This window comes from Peromyscus californicus, unplaced genomic scaffold, assembly GCF_007827085.1.
Source record: "Peromyscus californicus insignis strain IS unplaced genomic scaffold, ASM782708v3 Scaffold_12__1_contigs__length_115047231, whole genome shotgun sequence".
In the NCBI taxonomy this organism is placed as follows: domain Eukaryota; kingdom Metazoa; phylum Chordata; class Mammalia; order Rodentia; family Cricetidae; genus Peromyscus; species Peromyscus californicus.
This window is the reverse complement of record NW_026294413.1, coordinates 90,328,795-90,348,359: the sequence shown is the minus strand read 5'-3', so window position 1 is coordinate 90,348,359 and position 19,565 is coordinate 90,328,795. Positions and strand designations below refer to the sequence as shown.

The 19,565-nt window shown below is 46.8% G+C and overlaps 1 protein-coding gene across 2 annotated transcripts in view; it reads left to right on the top strand.

Annotated features, from left to right (window-relative positions):
• Window positions 1-19,565, top strand: part of Il17rd (interleukin 17 receptor D) — a 69,634-nt gene that overhangs the window by 28,802 nt on the left and 21,267 nt on the right. For both annotated transcript variants that reach the window (XM_052733818.1, XM_052733817.1), the window contains exons 2-3: window positions 11,128-11,185; window positions 16,648-16,773. In XM_052733818.1, the coding sequence (XP_052589778.1) occupies window positions 11,128-11,185; window positions 16,648-16,773 (184 nt within the window). The remainder of the gene's footprint in view (window positions 1-11,127; window positions 11,186-16,647; window positions 16,774-19,565) is intronic.

Genomic DNA, 19,565 nt, shown 5'->3' with positions numbered 1-19,565 from the left:
AGTTGAAACAAAACTTATCAAGGTTTAACAACTGCCTCAATCAAGAGTGCTACTTACAAGATTGTATACCTCCAGTGACTGGCCCTTCCACTTACCCTCTTGCTGTTAGTAAAATCACGGTTTCAGTCAGTCGACATGGTGGTTGTTAAGCTGTTAGGAGGAACTGGAATCTCCAGCAGTCAGATGTGGGCCTGGGCGCACACCACAGCTGTTTATCAGATTCCCAAAAACATCCATTCCCCCCAGATAAAAAGCTGAAACTCTCTGTTCGGAGGGCAGAGAGGATTTTAATGATGGAGAGATAGTAGGATTACAGCCATTTAGCGTGTCACACTCCATTTTGAGATCAGGCCGGTGGTTGTTTTTTGTTTTTTTGTTTTTTTTTCTCAGAGCCTGGAGCTATTATTATACAAACTTTCTGAAGACCTTGCATCTCGGTCTCCGGCACATGTGGATGAATTGCTCCTGCGCTCTCTTTAACAGGGCTCCCTCTGGGCTGCTGACCACTGCCCCCCTTTGCTCAGCCCTTGTAACCTGTGGGAACTAGGCCAGCGCAGGTTTCCAGCGGAGAGGCTTTAAGAAACTGAGATTTGAAGGCCCCTTGGAGGCCGCTGACTGGCTTACTCTCTTAGCTTTGAGACTTCTTCGTGCTTCTCTCCTGTAAGGCTGACTCCCGCAGCTGGCGAGAAACTGCCGTGAATTGCCCAGAATGGCTGGAGCGGAGGCTTGAGGGGAGGGCTCCGGGAGGAGAGCCTTGTTCACATGCTTGTTAACATTTGAGGGTCTTTGACAAAGGAAGTCTAATGCCTTGCCCAGGTCAGCCGGCATTTGCCCCCGCCCCCCCCAGGCCCTGTTGTACACAGGAAGTCAGACACTAATGATGTTAGGGAAGGGACAAAGGCGCCCAGCCGGGGAAAGGCCTAATTGCTGTGTCCGGCTCCCAGGCAGCCAGCCTCCAGCTGGAGGGGGCTGGGCAGGATGCTCTAAGTGTTAACACCTGGAGCCTGAGATGCTGACTTCCTGGTTTTTTGTGGGGTGGGCAGGGGCATGCAGTCTGACTCCTCCACTCACAGATGCAGATTCTCAGGGGCACATTTTAGGAAGTGGTATCTAAGAGATTAGATGCAAATGGTTCCATCTGGAGGCCAGGTTTTTTAGTGTCACCCACAAGCATGAGGTGGTGAACCAGGAGGCCGAGACCATCCAGACTGAATTTTGCTTTGCTTTTGAACTGGCTGATCTCTTCCCCCTTCAGCAACAAAGGCCAAATCTTGCAGAGGCAGACTCATATTGGATGGATCACTTTAGTTTAGGTGGGAAATTAGAGTTAGAGTTGGGAGGGGGCGAGGCTGGGGAGAGAAGCTCATACGGTAAGAGATGATGTCTTGAGCCAGCTGGGATCCCAGGAAGGTGGGCTTTTGGAGGATGAGGAATGAAGGGAGTGTTGCCAGCATCCAATTTCGATTTTACCATCTGTAGCTGTGGGTGCACGTGGGATTTGGGAAACACCTAGAGGGAGCAGTTGGAAGTTTGCATTCCAGGAGTGGACACACCCAGGTGGATGCCTAGTTTCAAGTAGGTTTCTCTGGATTCTTTGTATCTAATCATGGCTTTGGATCTGGGGCTCCTGGGAGGCTTAAAGTAGTGCTTGGAACCACTGACACAGTCAAGTATTTCTGTGGGAGACTGGAGTGTTACTGGCTTCTCCAAGGGTGTTCTAGAAACGGGTCCTCTTAACTACACTAGAGTCCTTAATAATCAAAAGTGTCACCATGCAGGTATATGATTAGGGCTGCCATCTAGAGTCCAAATCTGGGTCTTCCTGGGCCCAGTGGCAGGCAATCTGAACACAGGTTGTGTCATTTAGACGTTTGTAGCTTGGGAATAAGAGAGCTTGTCTCTTTCCTAAATAAACAGATTTTGAAAAGGAGTGTAATGTTAGCTTGTTGCTCTCCACTCCTATTTTCAGGGTTTTTCAGTCCAGGACCATCATGTAGACAGACGTAATCATCTTGCAAAGGCCGTCAGTCACCTTGTTTTCTAACATAACCTATAATGTTTCAATGAGCACCAACATCTAAGAGGGCGGGCAGCTTTTCCACTCTTTCCAAATTCGAGAAACCTACTTTAGAGGAAGCAGGTGTGGGGGACATGCTAGGGACCTGCGTAGAAGGAGGAGGCCAAGTTCCCATGGCAACATCACAGTCTCCCATTTCTCAGGCATTTGTGCCGTAAAAGCAGAATTCCAGATGTGACGCAGCATTGGAGACCCCTCCTGCCTTCAGAAACAGTGTTTGAAGTGGGTACAGCTAGGCACACTGCTCCCTGTGTGGTCCTGAGGCTTTTTTTAGTAGCTAGGTTTTGAGCTGAACATTTCCTCTCAGCTTGAGCATAACAATCATGTTTATAGCTTTTAAGTTTTCCGCCATTGTCTAATCACTGTTTTGCCTTCTCAGAAGATACTTTCTTGAGCTTCCAGCGTGAAGTCTTTGTTCTTCCACAGTTAAGTGAGAGTGAGCTACTAGCTGGTTTGCTGGGTGGGTATTTCAGTGGCTGGTCGCTTGCTTCTCTCTGTACCTGGTCTTTACAGAAACCGGTTAATCTTTTATCTGTATCTGTATGCTTTCCTGCCTTCTACCTTGAAGATGTCGGCTGTCTAACATGACATTCTCATTTGAGTGGGGGGAATGGTGGAAAGCAGAGGATAGGTCCGGCCCTCAGTCCCAGAGGCATGTTTTATTAGCCTGCCTTTGACGTTCTTTCAGAACTGGAAAAATGCAACAATCTGTGTGTTTGTATCAGCCACAGAACACACAGCTCAAACCCTTAGTGAAGTTACTGGAGAAAGGACCTCTAAGAGCTTTGTGAAAATCAAGTATGCAGTGGAGCACTGAATATTTTTATTTATGTGTATGTCTCTGTGTGTTTATGCACACATGTACAGGTGCCCGCAGAGGCCAGAAGAGGGCACTGGATCCCCTGGAGCAAAGGCTCTTAACCACTGAGTCATCTTTCCAACTTCTTGTTTTTATTTATTCTTATTTTTTGTTTTTCTGAGACAGGCTCTTCCTTTGTAGCTCTGACTGGCTTGGAACTCACTATATATCCTAGGTTGACCTTGCCCATGTGGCAATCCTCCTCAGTCTCCCAAGAACCGAGATTATAGGCATGAACCATCATGCTGGTCTCCTGTGTGTCCTCTGTGTATCTGTGTGCTCATGCATACATGGATATGTTGATAGCGCTGGACTTTAACTGTACAAGTTCAGCATCAGAGCAATAAGAAAATCGTGAAGTGAGTAAGGAATTGTAAAACATAAATCCCACAGAGACTGCCACTTCTTAGGTACTCCCCGAGGATCAGCTGGTGTAAATGTCCTGCTGTGGGTTGTCCTCAGTGAATGGGCTGGTGGGAGGGCGGGTGCAGGTGGGGATAGTGAGGTGAGATCTGAATGGAAATGAGAGACTTCAGTTTGATAAGACGGACAAATGGTAATTGACTTGTGTTGGTTCCATGCTAGAGCTCAGAAATAATTGTCCCTTCGGCTTTCCGCTGGGGAGCGTGAAATTGGGAACATGTGTGTCCTGATCAGCAGCACGTCGGGATGAATCCTGATTACGGCTGTGGTCTGGTGTGCAGACCACGCTGTGGACTAGTGATTTCCTACCTCCCCAAGCAAATCTCTTTAATTAACTTAAGATCTCCGGGTCTTTGGGGGCTGATGGAGTAATAGCTTAGAGCTGTGTGTACCTTCCCTCCCCAAGCCAGACTGCTGGCATCCATCCTTCGTTTCTGAAACTGGTTGGATCTATGGAGGGTGAGAGGCTAGCTCCTAGGAATGTGGAGAGAATGCATCTTGAGCAGATCCGGGCGTGGGCTGGCTTTCTGATTCATTTTCCTGGTGTGTTGGACTCAGTAGCATTCTCCTTAGCTTACATCATCACCTGGGCCTTCTCTGCCTTTGCTAACTTTCTTTCTTTCTTTTCTTTTTGAGTTAAAGGTTTGCATTGAAGTGAGTGGGATCTGGCTTTGTTTATAAAGCCATTTGAACTAGTGCGGTCACGTGACTGTGGGCGGGAGGCCCCATCTGTTGGTGTTGTCCATTTGTCCGTTTCTGGCCTCACGGTTCCCTGAGAACCTTCTCTCTCGTTATCACTCTGGAAACCCAAGATGGAGATGATGCCGTGGCCAGTAAAGAGCAGGAGTTGGCCTTCCTTCCCAGGAGTTGCTAGGTGTGCCTGCTTTTTTTTTTTTCCTTTCTGGGCTCCAACTGGCCCAGAACAGGATTGCAGAGGTGGCAGGCAGGTCAGGGCAAGGCGGCAGAAGATACTGACCAGTAAATAAAGGAATATGTTCTGCTGATACTCATGGTGGGAACTCCATCTCTGAAAATTGCACAGGTTGCCGTGGAAAAAGAGATGGAGGTCACCCCCCCACACACACACCCCCCAAAAAACACAAAAACAAAACCAACAACAAAACCCATCTCATATCTTTCTCATATTCTTGGGCTTGGCACACAGTCAGCCCTTGATAGATAGGTTTTCTGCCCAAATAAATAAGCGCATGACTAAGCCAAAAAAGAATGACATACACAAACCTCAGTTGGTGTTCTACGGTGATTTATGGGCCATTCTTAGAGCTGGTCAACTGCTTTGTAAACTGTTCTGTAGGAAACAGTCCTGGGCTTTTAGCTACTACACCATTTTGATATTTAATGAGCTGAGAATTAAAGGTGCTTGTTTGTTGCTTGTTATTCAAAAACCTATAAATGCCAGTGCCGGGGCCTCGGGGTGCTACATTCTTAGTTAATTAACCACGCCCACTTGCTGCACTAACGGGGAGCTTTTAATTTGTTCCAAAGGGCGCTAAGGAGCCAGGGCCCTGAAGCTCTGCTGTGAGAGTTTGAGCAGGGCGGAAGCCGCAAATGAGAGCTTGATGGGGACAACATCTTCTGCCCAGGAAGGAGGGGGCGGGGAGATACTTCTCTAGTGCTCTGGAGGAATAAAATTCAAGATGCAAAAATCCTATATCGTGGTCTAGCCATATGTCAAGAAGCGAAGGCCTGAACATAAAATGGTGGCCATGGGTCAGGATCCCTTCCCAACATGGTGCTTCCATGGCCCATTTCCAGGGGTTGTCACAGGAGTCAAAGCTATCTGGAGACACTGCTGTCCCAGGGCAGCATTTTGGGGCCATCGTTGGTGGTTTAACAGCCATTTAGAGCAGATGTCCTTTAAGGAAGGTTGTGCCCTTTCCAAATGAAAGCAGGCCGGATGGCGAGGCCCAGACAGGGGTGCACTCAAGGGCCTTGTCTAACGTGCCTGAAGCCCCCCTGGGTTTGATCCCTAGTGCTTATAACCCGGGTGTGGTGACACTGGCCTGTCATTCCAGCACTCAGGAGGCAGAGGCAAGAGGATCAGTTCCAAGTCATCTTGCACTAAATAGAGTTTGAGGTCTGCCTGGGATAGTGACCCTGTCTCAAAAAAAAAAAACAAAAAACTTCACCCAGGCATGGTGGTGCACACCTTTAATCTCAGCAGAGGCAGCAGGCGGGCAGGTGCTCTGTGTGCCAGCCTGGTTTCTACAGCCAGTTCTAGGCCAGACAAGACTATATATATATATATATATATATATATATATATATATATATATATATATATATAATGCTTGCATTCAAGTCAGCTAAGGAACCTTCAGAAAGCTGGTAACTAATAACATTCAGTGAACAGACGACACAGTGCAGGCCTGAGGTGAAAATTTAAGCATCCACCTAAAAAGAGGTGAGATAGGGTTTTTTTATTCGTTTGTTTTTAGAACCACCCCCACACTTTTCTTTTTCTTTTTTCTTTTATTATATATATATATATATATATATATATATATATATATATATATTTTTTTTTTTTTTTTGGTTTTTCGAGACAGGGTTTCTCTGTGTAGCTTTGTGCCTTTCCTGGAACTCACTTGGTAGCCCAGGCTGGCCTCGAACTCACAGAGATCCGCCTGGCTCTGCCTCCCGAGTGCTGGGATTAAAGGCGTGCGCCACCACCGCCTGGCCACTTTTCTTTTTAAAAGCACACCCGTCGCAGCCCCACACTGTAATCCCAACACTGGGGAGGCAGAGGCCGGGAGGGCAGAGTGTAAGAGCAGCCTCTGATTTCCGGTCTCCCTCACCGTCTCTCCTCCCCAGTCTGCAGCTCAGGTCTCCGCTGTTCATCAAGGCAAGCGTTTTCTCAGGAAGCCTTGCGTGGGCTTTTCTGAGTTATGTGTCTGACGCAGCGCTGAACACTGAGTGTGTCTCGTGAGTCCCACACTGGTCCTTTCCAAGGGCTTTTGGTCTTGTGCTCTGAAGCTCAGGGAAGTTCAGAAACCCGCCCAAGGTCACACAGGGAGAGGACGGTGGCTGGAATACGCGCCTGATAAGCCCAAACTCCAGTCTCGTAACTCTAGATGAGCCCCAGGTAAACCCACAGAAGCCCATCTCAGGATGGCAGGATTGCAGGCCCAGCTCTGAGGGACCAGCGTTTCCTGTCTGCAGCCAGGTGAGGGATTGACGGTGATTAGATGTGGGCACAGGAGGTGCGACCAGACTGCAGTGGCACACGCTGTGTGTGTGTGTGTGTGTTACATTGTGGTTGAAACATGCATGTGTTAGGTATCAGACCCAGGACAAATGGCTAACTAAGGTGCCTATTTAACATATCAAAGTGGACCTGGCTGCCTGGTCACCCAAGCATCCCTCAGTCGCTACCTGTTACAGGGTATGGCTGGCATGCCCTGACCCCTACCCTGAACTCTCCAGCCCAGGGGTCGGGTTGCCTTTCCCTCAGCTTCCTTTCCTGTATAGTCCAGCCATTTTGGTTACCTAGCCTTTTCTCCCCTTTACTCTCCTGGCTCTCCCCCTGTCCTCACAGGGCCTGGCTCAGGGTCAGGTTCACTCTGGACTCTCCCAGATGTCCCTGCCTCTGCCTACGCTCTCCCTCCTCTCTACAATGAACTTTCTCTTCCACCATACCTGGGAGCAGCCATGTCCTGCCTTCTTTGTTTCTGTTTTTTTCCCCCCATTCAGCATGCGTTAGCTTTCAGTTGCTGCTCTGAAGATTACCTTGAACTTCATGGCATGAGATAACTCAGGATTCTTGTCCCATAGTTCTGGAGGTCAGAATTATGAAATGAGTCTCAAGCTACTGAAGTCACGGGGTTAGCAGCACTGGCTCTTTCCGGATGCTGCAGGGGAGAATCCGTTCCTTGCCTGGCCCACCCTCTAGAGGCTGCACCCATTCTTTGGCTCAGTAGCTCCTTCCTCTTCTGTCTTCAAGTGTGTGAATCATTCTCTAGTCAGCCAGTCTCCCTCTACCATCACATCTCTTTTTCTCTGGCACCAACTGTAACACGAACTCTAAAAGGTCTTATTAATTAAAAAAAAAAAGCAAACAAACAAAGAAAAAAACCCGGAGCCTGGTACTGGGGTAAATGCTGAAAGATCAGAGAGACAAAGGAACAAGCCACTGCCATGTCTTACCTCTAGGACTCCTCAGCCCGAAAAAGCCTTAGTTCCTGTCTCCTCAAACCTTAAATACCTTTCTCCACCCAGCCTTCTTAATGCTGGGATTAAAGGTGTGTGTCACCACTGCCTGGCTCTGGTTCCCTCCTAGACTGAGTCAATCTCATGTAGTTCAGGGTGGCTTTGAACTCACAGAGATCCACATGGATCTCTGCCTCCCGAATGCTAGGATTAAAGGTGTGTGCCACCATTGCCTGGCCTCTATGTTTAATCTAGTGGCTTGTTCTGTTCTCTGATCTTCAGGCAGATTTTATTAGGGTACACAGTGTATCACCACATTTAACCCTTCACGGTCTTCCGAGAATCTTTTCACTGACCCACCAGGATAGCTCAGAACACTGTCCCCATTTCAGCATCCTTGAACTCAATTGCATTTACATAGTCCCTCCCACTAGATGTAAAATAAGCCACAGGTTCTAGGGCTTGGATGTGAGCATGTTTAAGAGGCTTTCATTTCCATCTGCCATGAAATATAACGGAAACAACTGTGTTGTGAGCTAGCCTGGGCACAGTATTTCTAAGGTGGTCGCTGTGGACCCTGGAGCATCTAAAAACATTTTGGGGCATGAGTAAGGACAGCCCAGTGGAGGATCTACTTACTGCTCACATGCTGAGACACAGGAGCAGTCATGGACTTACAAGAACAAAAGGTCTTGAAAGTATAATCAAGAACTGGTACCCAGGGAGATAAGTGTCTTTTCTTTCTGAGCTCTGTGGCTAGACTTGGATAGTTCCAGGGTTTAGGAGCTCCAGTTGTCTGGAATTAAAATCTCCATTTCACATGTATAACCACAGAAGTGCCACACTAGTGGAGCTGTAGGGACTAAGACGATTGTGCTGCTCTCCAGTGAGCATACAGGCAGACTGATGTGTCAGGAACATGTGTTAAGGGCCAGACTAGATAAGTCAGCCAGCCTACAGGGAGCAAGACCTGGGTGATGGGAAGGGATTCATTTGGAATTTGCCTGGGCTACAGTGGGGGTGAAGGGTGGGGGGAGGATTTGTTGGAGGAACTAGGCAGTTAAGGGCCACACCAAGAATAGTATAGAGGGGTAGAGAGCCAGTGAAGGACTGGGAGCATGGAAGTGAAGGGAGGTAGATGATGGACATGTTTGCACCTCACCTTTATGGTCAGAGCCTCTTGAAGTCAAGGCCTTGGTCTGATTTGCCACTAGATAACCCACCCAGAGGGCGTAGGACAAGTTGAAATTATCGTCGGGTCACGTGTGGGCACCTCACTGAAGTCTCAATGTCCTTGAAGCCTGCTCACCTAAGCTTCCTTGGACAGCTCCTCACATATCAAAAACCTTGCTTGGGTGGATTTTAGGTTCTTGTGTGCACAACACAGCACGCACAACTCATTGCCTTGGGCTCTTTCTTACCAGGCATTAGCCATTGCAAGTGCTGAGAAATGTTTGCTACAAGCATGCTCAGTAGAAATTTGAGGGGAGCGAACCAGCAGAAGATAGAGGGGGGAGGAGTGACAGAGGACAAGCCAGGATAGAGCCTCTTTGACACCTGCTCTTAAATGGGATGTTTTCCTTGTTGAAAAATACTTCTGTGTGGATCTGTGGTCTTCTTCAAACCCCCTGCCAGAAGGAAGCTGCTATGCACATTCTTTAAAACAATCAAAACAAAACCATTCAGCTAGTCGAGGAGACTCAGCCCCAGTGGAGGGGAGTAGTGTCCCTGGATTGCCAGCTAAGGACACTGATTCTGGCTGCTCCACTGGTTTTCCTCTCCCAATGCCGCTGTGTTCCTCGGCCTCATGGCAGTTAGCAGCCTCTCCTGTCCTTGGCTTTGTGGACATGTTGTACGCGCTCTTCCTACCCGTCATTCATCCTTACTGAGGCGCTGCCTTGCCGCAGTACCCTGCGCCTCTCTGCTTTACCTTAGCCACATAGACTTTGTCATCTAAACAGGGAATGCTTGGGGCCAGGGATTTGCAATTTATCTGTGTCCAGCTACTCTTCCCTGAAAGGATGAGCACCAGGCCGCTTCCTGAAGTGGGTTCGTGATTGTTAAACATACTACGGCACCTAAAATAATGTCTGGCTCATCGTGGAATGCCAGTTTATGTCCCGGGGCTGTGTAAGCGGGAGGAGTGGTGTAGTTGGCAGTTTTGAACATTCCTAGAGGCTTGTGGGAATTGGATTTGCCCTCTTCCTGGTTGTTGCTTGGGTCTCTGCCTTCTGGAAGTCAGGCAGCTTTTATCCGTATAGGCGGTATGCTAAGGGGTGACAGATGCTGGTAATATTTCACTTTCCCAAGTTTCATACCAGGAGAGGAGTTCCGGAGTCTCACAGTATGCAAAGAAGAAAGGCTTGGAGAAGGAAGCTGGAGAAGACGGGGAGGCTGAGGGGCTGCTGGGTACACCTAGTTGATTTAGGTTTTGTGTTATTGCTAGATTATCGGTTGCTTTGGTGTGTCCGTGTGCCTGTCTGCCTCTTTCTGCACAGCTGTGATTTTCTGTGTCTATCTGAGCTCAGGGATATGGTTTCAGTGGGCGTGCCTGGCTTCAGGATAAGCAGCGTGAACATGCCTGTTCAGCATATGGAAGTGATGGGGTTGTGGCCCGAAATCCTGGGCCCCATCAGAAGCGCTCTCCACATTGTGTCTCAGCCTAACAATTGCCCATTAAACACCAGGCTGCTAGCATATGGTTTTCCCCAACATCCTCCTCCTTAAGTGGAAACATTAGCCGTGTGGTTAAAATAGTTTCCCATTATTTAGTACTTCAGAATTAACATTTTTGAGAATTCCCCAATTAATACCGAACGGCACATTTGCAGATTACTAAAGAAATATTTAAACAGAATCGGTAGATCTGGGTTGGCTGAGCTGGAGCAACCCTTTCTCGGGAGGATCAGCTTTGGGGTTAGGGAGAGGCGGGGTTAATGGGAGGCTCTGGGGCCCCCTCTGTGGCTGCTGTAATTGGAGTAGGAAGTCTGGTGGGGCTGTTACCTGCTATTAAGGCCGCAGATGGCTAATGGCCACATCACCAAGAGTTAAGAGTTCCAAGTTCTAAAGTCTTTTTTTTTTTTTTTAATGACCCACCCCCTGTATTCCCAGCATAGGTATGGAGGCAGTGAAGAATTTTCTCATTAAAAGTAATGGCTTATTCCCACATTCATTTCCAGTCTTGGAATGAGAGCTGGTTTCCGTGGACTTGAGGAATTGCCTATCTGTCTTGCCTTACTAGAGCTTTTGGGTGAGGCTGTCTGGTAGGCGAGTTTTATAACCAATCAGAGGATCCAACTGGAAGGGCTCCATCTGGCAGCCCTGGTCTCTATCCTAATTTTACTGCTAATGAATTATTTAACCCCTAAACATAGGCCAGTCTGTTCCTGTTGTCTTAGGGGAAAGGGCTCCCAAGATCCCTAGCAGGTAGGAGGAATCCCTGGAGGGTATATGGAGTCGGGGAGTCATGGAACAGCACAATGAGTGGGAGCTGACCTATAGGGCTGGCGAGACCCTGGGCCTCTGCAATGCTCTGTCCGTTTAGATGCTGGGAAAGTAAACTGGCTTCACTCTGCATCGTGTTCTCATTTTCCCACAGGGAGTGGGGCCGGCCAGCAGAAACAACGGGCCGTACAACGTCACCTTCAGATATGACAGTAAGTAACCAGCCTGACCGCAGAGGAGGCAGGCAATTTCTTTCAGCAATGCAAAGCTCACACACTTGTACTTCGTCAAGGACACTGCGGATCCTGGCGTTGAGGAGGTTTCTGAACCTGTCTGGGTTTGTCAACAGTTAAAGCAGCCCAGTCTCCATTTAGCCACTGAAGTGTTTGGGAGCTTGAACAGGTCTGGTGTCTTCCATGCTTTTCAGAAAGTTCTGGGTGAAGACCTGCCCTCAGGACATAGCCTTGTCTTTAAGAGCAAACACAGATGTCAGTAGGTCCCACCAGGGGATGAAGGAGTGAATTTACCCGAGTGTAGACCTCGAGGCAAGGATGGAGACTGGCAAGCTGGGCAGCCTGTCTGATCTGAAGGGGCCACTAGCTTCCTAATTCCAGCTCCTTGTGGTCTTATGGAATTCCCACTGGGTGCAGCCAGATGTGGTTTCTAAGAATAGCCAGAATTTCTAAGAATAAACACCCCCCCCCCCGTAAAATATTTTCAATATTGGCCTTTATTTAAGACACTCCCCACCCCCCACCCCAATACTGAGTGGGCCAAGCGGATCTGTGTCTCAGGGTGGCCCAGGGATCTCTAGTTGGCCGTCTCTGACTTGAGCCTCATGAGGTACCACGTTCAGTTCCCCATCTGTCCGTGTGAAGTGTAACAAGTGACTTACCATCTCCACATTCACTTGTCTCTTTCCTCAGCATCAGTTTGAGACTTAACTGAGGTAGTACTTACATCGTCTCCCTTGGTGGAAGGTTTGTTGAACTTCCCTGACTGAATTGTTGTCTAAGGACAAGATGACTTTTCTTCTGATTAAACATTTATGGTCTTCCTTCCTAAGAAGGTTAGATGGAGCGAGGAGCATTTTCACCACATACGCGCTAATTTATTTATATAAACATGATAACGGGCTGTGACTCCTGGTCATTAGCTCTTGATTTCTCATTCATTTCTTGGAGAAGGTTATGAACCAGAGGCTTAGGTCATTTGAAGGCCTCTGGGATAATCAATGGAATAATTCTCTGTACTCTGACCAAGCTAGGGTTTTTGAGGTCAGGAATACAGTGTGACAATTTTCAGAAAGGCATGTCTGCTTCAAATTTACATCCACAGATGCTGGCTTGAGTATTTCAAGTTACCCAGAAAGGCTTGCACGTGATAGCCAGGCGCTTCTTGTCAGTGGTGTGTGCATGTTTTGGGTAAATGCCATGATGGTAATGAAAGGTTTGCAAGCCTGTGATACTTGATTCAGCTAAGTGAAGACCTGCGCAGATGGTTGCTCTTTGAGTTAGAAAGTTGGTTTCTAATCTTTGATCGTGGCCCTGGCAGATTCTATATTAGAATCAAGGGCTCATTTACAAACAATTTTATTTTTTACACAAAAATGTCTGTGATTTTATATAAATTTTTTTTTTAAATTTATTTATTATGTACACAGCATGTATGACTGCAGGCCAGAAGAGGGCACCAGTTCTCATTACAGATGGTTGTGAGCCACCATGTGGTTGCTGGGAATTGAACTCAGGACCTCTGGAAGAGCAGTCAGTGCTCTTAACCTCTGAGCCATCTCTCCAGCCCTTAATATGGATTTTTATGGCAAAAATTCTGTGCCTGTAAAACTTAAAAATGTCTTATGGTTATCTTTTTGTTTTTGCTTTTTTGTGCTTTTGAGACAGGGTCTCATGTAGCTGAGGCTGACCTTGAACTCCTGATTTTCCTGCTTCAGCTTCCAGAGTGCTGGGCTTATAAGCATTTGCTACAATGCCCTGATTTGTTAGATTAAATTTTTGCCTGCCTGCCTATCTCCTAGGCATTACTTTCTTACTCCTCCTCCTCCTCCTCCTCCTCCTTCTCCTCCTTTTCTTTTTTTAAAGATTTATTTATTTATTATGTATACAATGTTCTGTTTGCATGTATCCCTGCAGGCCAGAAGAGAGAGCCAGATCTCATTACAGATGGTTGTGAGCCACCATGTGGGTGCTAGGAATTGAACTTAGGACCTCTGGAAGAACAACAGTGCTCTTAACCTCTGAGCCATCTCTCCAGCCCCCACATTACTTTCTTCTTAATTCTTCATCATTTAATTAGAATTTAATTCACAGTTCATACTGGCTCCCAAAATATTTGAAACTCAGTTAATTTTTTAGCAAAATGTCATTTAGACAGAAAGTCTTATTGAAATTGTACTCCAAAACTTTAGACCAACTGTCTTAGTTAGGGTTTCTATTGCTGTGAAGAGACACCACGGCAACTCCATAAAGGGAAACATTTAATTGGGGTGGCTTACAGTTTCGGAGGTTTATATCGTCATGGCAGGAATCCTGGCAGCCTGGTGCTGGAGAAGGAACTGACAGTTCTACATCTTGACCCGAAGGCAGCAGGAGTCTGTGTGCCACACTGGCATGGCTTGAGCATATGAGACCTCAAAGCCACCCCCACAATGACACTTCCTCCAACAAGGCCACACCTCCTAATAGTGCCACTCCCTGTGGGCCAAGCTTTCTAACACATGAGTCTATGGGGGCCATTCCTATTCAAAACACCATACCAGCTAATAATTGGATGTAGGACATGTTTTAAAAAACTGTATCCTGTGTTTTCCATCTTCTATAATGATGAACTTATCACTCAGTCGACTAATGACTAGTTCTGTTTAAAACAGTTTAAAAATGCTGGGCGGTGGTGATGCACATCTTTAATCCTAGCACTTGGGAGGCAGAGGCAGGTAGATCTCTGAGTTTGAAGCTAGCCAGGTCTACAGAACAAGTTCCAGGACAGCTAGGACTGTTATACATAGAAACCCTGTCTTTTAATTAAAAAAAAAAAAAAAGATTAAGAACCAATTACCAAGCTTTCACCAAAACTATTAAAATATAAAAATCTGATTTTCTATCCCATGTCATTTGATGTAGTAAAGAAAGAAAATGTTTTGCCATTAAGTCATAGCTGAATTTCACAAGTCTCTCAGCTTCTTTTGACCCTGCATTATGTTTTAGTACATTTTCTTAATTCTTAAACTTTCTACTTGATACTTGTATTTATAAAAACCCTTATTGTCAATTTTGGCATTAGGAATGAGGAAAGATAAAACCCCAATAGCTAGCTATTGTTCATGCATCTTTCCAGGCCTCAGTAAGCAGGTTTCTTTTATATCACAGACCTCAGTAAGCAGGTTTCTTTTATATTACAGACCTCAGTAAGCAGGTTTCTTTTATATTACAGACCTCAGTAAATGAAAATACTGGGACTTTACAAGTGTGATAAGATCTTGTCTTTTTAAAAAACAAATACTTAAGATTTTTGCAGGCTGAATACTTTGAACTCAGAGCTTGTGCCAATAGCAAGAGCAGCTAGAGTCTGAGGGACCCCCCGTACACACACACACACACACACACACACACACACACACACACACACACACACACACACACACACACACGTTCCCCGGAGGCTGCTTGTCATCATTCTGCCCCTGGACAGGTCAATAGTGGGTTCCAAGCCACCTAGCTGATCTCCCAGGCCCCATTTTTCTAATTTGTGCAATCCAGGTGTTGAACTAGTTTTTCACTGCCCCCCTCCCCCATTCTATTCTGTAGTTCCCTTCTGTACTCAGTGAGCATGCATTATTTTGAAAGTGTGTTTTTTTCCTCTTTTCCCCATTTTCATGTGTGTAAACCTGTATACATGATTGCGTGGGGGGCCCACATGTGTGGAAATGCATGTGCATGTGGTTGGGTGTGCACGTGGAGACTGGGAGTTGATGTCAGAATCCTCCTAGCTGACCCTTCCACCGTATTCACTGAAAGCAGGATCTCTCAGTCAAACCCAGAGCTTGCTGCTGTGGTCAGTCTCAGTAGCCTGCTTGATCTGGGGGCCCCCTGTCTCCAGTTCCCAAGGCTGGAAGTGCTGTAGAGCCACCATGCCCAGTAACAGTATTACAGGTTCTGGGTATCTGAATGTCCTGTCCAGGTACTTGGAAGGCCAGCAGTTTAACCACTAAGCCACCTCTCTAGCCCAAGAGTCATGTTTTAGTACAAGTAGAATTTAGTATTATTACTAACACCCTTTTAAGTAATATTGTGATACAAATGCAACTGTTTTTGCAGCACTTGAAGTTTAAGAAGGGGAGCTTGCCCGATATGGTCAGGCAAGAAAGCAGCACACGGACATTGTGGAAGCTAGAGTTTTAAAAGCTGGGTGTGTAGCTGGTGTATGATTGTATTTCAGTAAGTACAAGGAGATGATGCGGAAAGGCTTGGGAGGCACCCCTTGGAATCCTCACTGCATTTGACCTGTGTGTGGGGAGAACGTGGATGACTTTGGCTTTGTTCTTATATCCCTTTGTGTTTTCAAATGCCTCCAGCTGATGTTTCTAGTTATAAAAATGAGAAATGAGCACAGCTTACAAGGGGGAAAAAATGCAACCGACTAAGTTTCTTAGAAATGCCCTGGAGTCTTCTACCCCAGGGAAATGCCCCCTGCTTCACTGGGGTGCTGGGCGGATGATGTGAAGGCCCTTTGCCATAGGTACAGGATCATGAGAAAGAAATGGAGATGAAGCGATGTGAACTTCGTGAGTTCCTATCTGCTGGGGAAGCCAGTGAACAGGTCTCTCAGCAAGGGCATCATCTACCGTACATAGTGTGTGGTAATTCTCTGAAGTTCCAGCGTGATTCGGGCTCAGAGCTTGTGGCAGCTTTTGAAGGTGTGTTCAGCAGTCCCAGGTGTTACAGCTGCTCACTCAGTGATGGCTACATTGACACCATCAGACAAAAATCAAAGAAGGCTGTTGTTGTTTTTCTTTTTGAGCTATTAATTTGGGGGTTTGGAGGTTTAGTAGGGGTTGTGTCTCTGAGGAAACTGTTTTGTCTTGCTAGCTGGCATTCTTACCACCCAAACATCCGTGCCTTGTGTTATAAACCCTGAGCTATTTAACAGTTTGCTTGCGAAATTACTCCCCTGTGGATTCACACCCACGTGTTAGTTCCTTTTCCCTGGTGACCTTGCCCTCTTGGTCTCTTCTAAAAATAAACACACTCCAAAGTATTGAACAGGGTTTTCTTTCACGCCACTCCTTAATGCTGGAAACTGGTAGAATTGATGTAAGTACTTAGTGATTTCAGCAAAATGCCCTAGGAGTAAGAGAGGAGTAAGGAAAAAACAAAAACAAAGCTAATGACTGACACAGAAATCTACACTGTGTCCAACAGCCCTATCAACGGCCAGAGTTCAATTCCGGAGAGTGGGCGGGCTTTTGTGGCGGCAGGTCCATCCCTCTGGAACGTATTTCCTAAGCCATACTCAACTCTAGTGTCTTATTTGAGCTTTTGAGGACATTCTTAGTAAGAGTGGGTTTGGCTCCCCTAGACATACTCTGCATAGTCTGGTAAGATGAAATGGAAGACGAAGGTTAAAAACTTAAACTGTTCTCATTTCCCGAACTCTCTAGACTGTACGACCTACTTGAATCCAGTTGGGAAGCACATGATTGCTGATGCCCAGAACATCACAATCAGCCAGTATGCTTGCCATGACCAAGTGGCGGTCACCATTCTTTGGTCCCCAGGGGCCCTTGGTAAGTGGTGACACTCATATCCTCTGTGGGGAATGGATGGTGCCAGTCTGAGTGGCCATGTGTGGCGGCCTCTGGGTAAGCAGGTGTCGATGACAGCGAGGCTGAGAGGCGGTCGAGTGGACACAGGGGCACTTCGTGCTCTGTTGTCTCCTCCGGCCAGGCACACATACACAGCTTGGAGCAGTGCCCCGTGGCCTGTGTTTTGTTTCCTTGTTTTAGAGAATCGTGAGTTTGAGAAGACACCGTATTGGTGATGGTTTTCCTTTTAGACAGGGCTTTACCCTGCAGCCCAGACAGAGTGCTTTATTTAGCCTTAGTCAGAGGGAGGTGGTGATGCTGGAGGTCCCCGTGTCCTGTCCAAGGGCATGTGGCTTCCGCCTCCACCAGCAGGGGTCTGTGTCACATGACGTGTGGGCCCACCTTCGGCACATTTTGTGATTTTTAACCGCCCCCCCCCAGGAGAATCCTTGTTTTCATAAGAAAGCATGAAATCAGTGAATTTTTAAAGTTGGAGACCAAGCTGAATTTTTTTTTTTTAAGACCTTTAAGGCCAACAAAACTCAGAGTGAAATAAAGGAATAGAAAGCAAGCAAGCCCACCTTCTCTGGCTGAGTTGCTTGGCTGAGACTGTCTTCTTGAATGAATTGATACCTATGAGAGGGTGGCGCAGTCAAGCCAGGATAACCGAAGATTCCTTTTTTTTTTTTTTTTGGTTTTTTGAGACAGAGTTTCTCTATGTAGTTTTGGTGCCTGTACTGGATCTCGCTCTGTAGACCAGGCTGGCCTCGAACTCACAAGAGATCCACCTGGCTCTGCCTCCCTAGTGCTGGGATTAAAGGCGTGCGCCACCACCACCCGGCTGTTAAGATTCTTTTTTTCTTTTTTCTTTTTTTTTTTTTTTAGATTTATTTATTTATTATGTATACACTTTTCTACATGCACATATGCCTGCAGGCCAGAAGAGGACACCAGATCTCATTATAGTTGGTTGTGAGCCACCATGTGGTTGCTGGGAATTGAACTCAGGACCTCTGGAAGAACAGCCCATGCTCTTAACCTCTGAGCTACCTCCCTTAACCTAAGATTCTTTGAACCCATTCAAGTGAATTTGATGAGCAAAATTTCTTTCTGTTTATTTGATTTTTATTTTTTGAGACAAGTGATTAATTGTGGCTGGCCTCAAACCCACTTTGTCATCCAGGATGTCATCCAGGATAGCCTCCAAACCCTGATCTTCCTGCCTCCACAGGTCTCCACTTCAAAAGTGCTGGGAGGAAAAAATGTGTCCCAGCATATCCAGCAGCTAGCTCCCTCTTGTCTTTTGAGACATGGCCTGGCTATGTGGCCAGCGCAGGCCTTCTGCTCGCTCACCGTCTTTCCTGCCGGAGCCTCCCAAAGCCTGGGGTCCTCTGTCTGTACTGCCACGCTTGGTTGCGATTGGCCTTTCACAGGAGGCATTTAGACTGGTAGAGCCCTAGTTTCCCCGAGTGCCAAGTGGGGGTGGAGATTGCCTTGTGGTTGGTGGCCAGAGAAAGTTGTCGGACACCAACTGATCAGAGCCTCCGTCCCAGCCCTGCACTGGCCCTCTGACTTTGCACTGGTCGTGGACACTTTTTTTTTAGCACTTGTCCGGGGAGAAGTAAAAGCCTAGTTTTCTTTCCTTTTAAAAAAAAATGATTTATTTTTATTTTATGTGTGTTGATATTTTGCCTGCATATTATATCTGTGTGAAGGAGTCAGATCCCCTAGAACTGGCCTTACAGACAGCTGTGAGCTTCCATGTGGGTGCTGGGGATTGAGCCTGGGTCCTCTGGAAGAGCAGCCAGTGCTCCTAACCGCAGAGCCATCTCTCCAGCCTCAAGGCTAGATTTCTTAATCTGAACAAGAATAAATCTCAGAACTATAGTGTAGTAGTGAGAGAAAGGGAGAGGAAAGATGGAGGTGTTGGGCCAGCCTGTCCACATAAATACTTCTGCGTCTAAACCTTATGTGTTTTCCAAAGGTCATTTTATCTTAACATTTAAAGATTGAAAATATTCTCTGGATAGAAGAAGTGGTCATTCCCCTTTAAATGGCTAAGCCTTGATCTGACCAACTGCAGGCTCCCTCTTTAGAAAGAGAGTGAGGCGTGGGTTAGTGGGGGAAGAGGGATAATGATTTACGGTGGGCTGGGGGTGGAGTGGGCAGGTTCTAGCAAGTCGGTTCCTCGGAAGTCAGGAAAGCCCATGGATTAAGGGCCCTGGCTGAGAGCTCAACACTTCCTGGCTCTATCCTTTGTTTACCATGAGATCCCAGGGCCCAGTTAGTTTCTCTAAACCTCTCCTCAGTCAGCTGCAAATGGGAATAATGGTGCCCACCTCCCATGCTTGTTAGAGTCCTTCATCAACACGAGAGGGAGAGAACAAGTGTGCTTCTCCAGGGGAGGTCTCTCTGTCAGGGGGCTGATCCTCACACAGCCTCACAGTGTTAACGGGCTCAGGATAGATGTGTATTAGGAATTATATCTGCTGCCTCCGTCTCCTCTCAGCCCAGATTTGGTATTATGATTTTCAGTCTGGCCTTTGAGGAACAAGGCCCAGGTCTATCCATCGATGCTGCATACCCGAGCTGATCCATTTTTAAGTAATTGTGAGAGGCTTTGCCTTTAATCCTGAGTCACTTGCCTTTTGTTAACAATCTTTCTGGAAACATTGCATGAATCACATCTTAGTTTTTAGGTAGTAAAGATTTGTTCAAACATCATTTCTTTTTCAGTCTCAAAAGGCAATCTCCCGCGAGGTTAAATAGTTGGT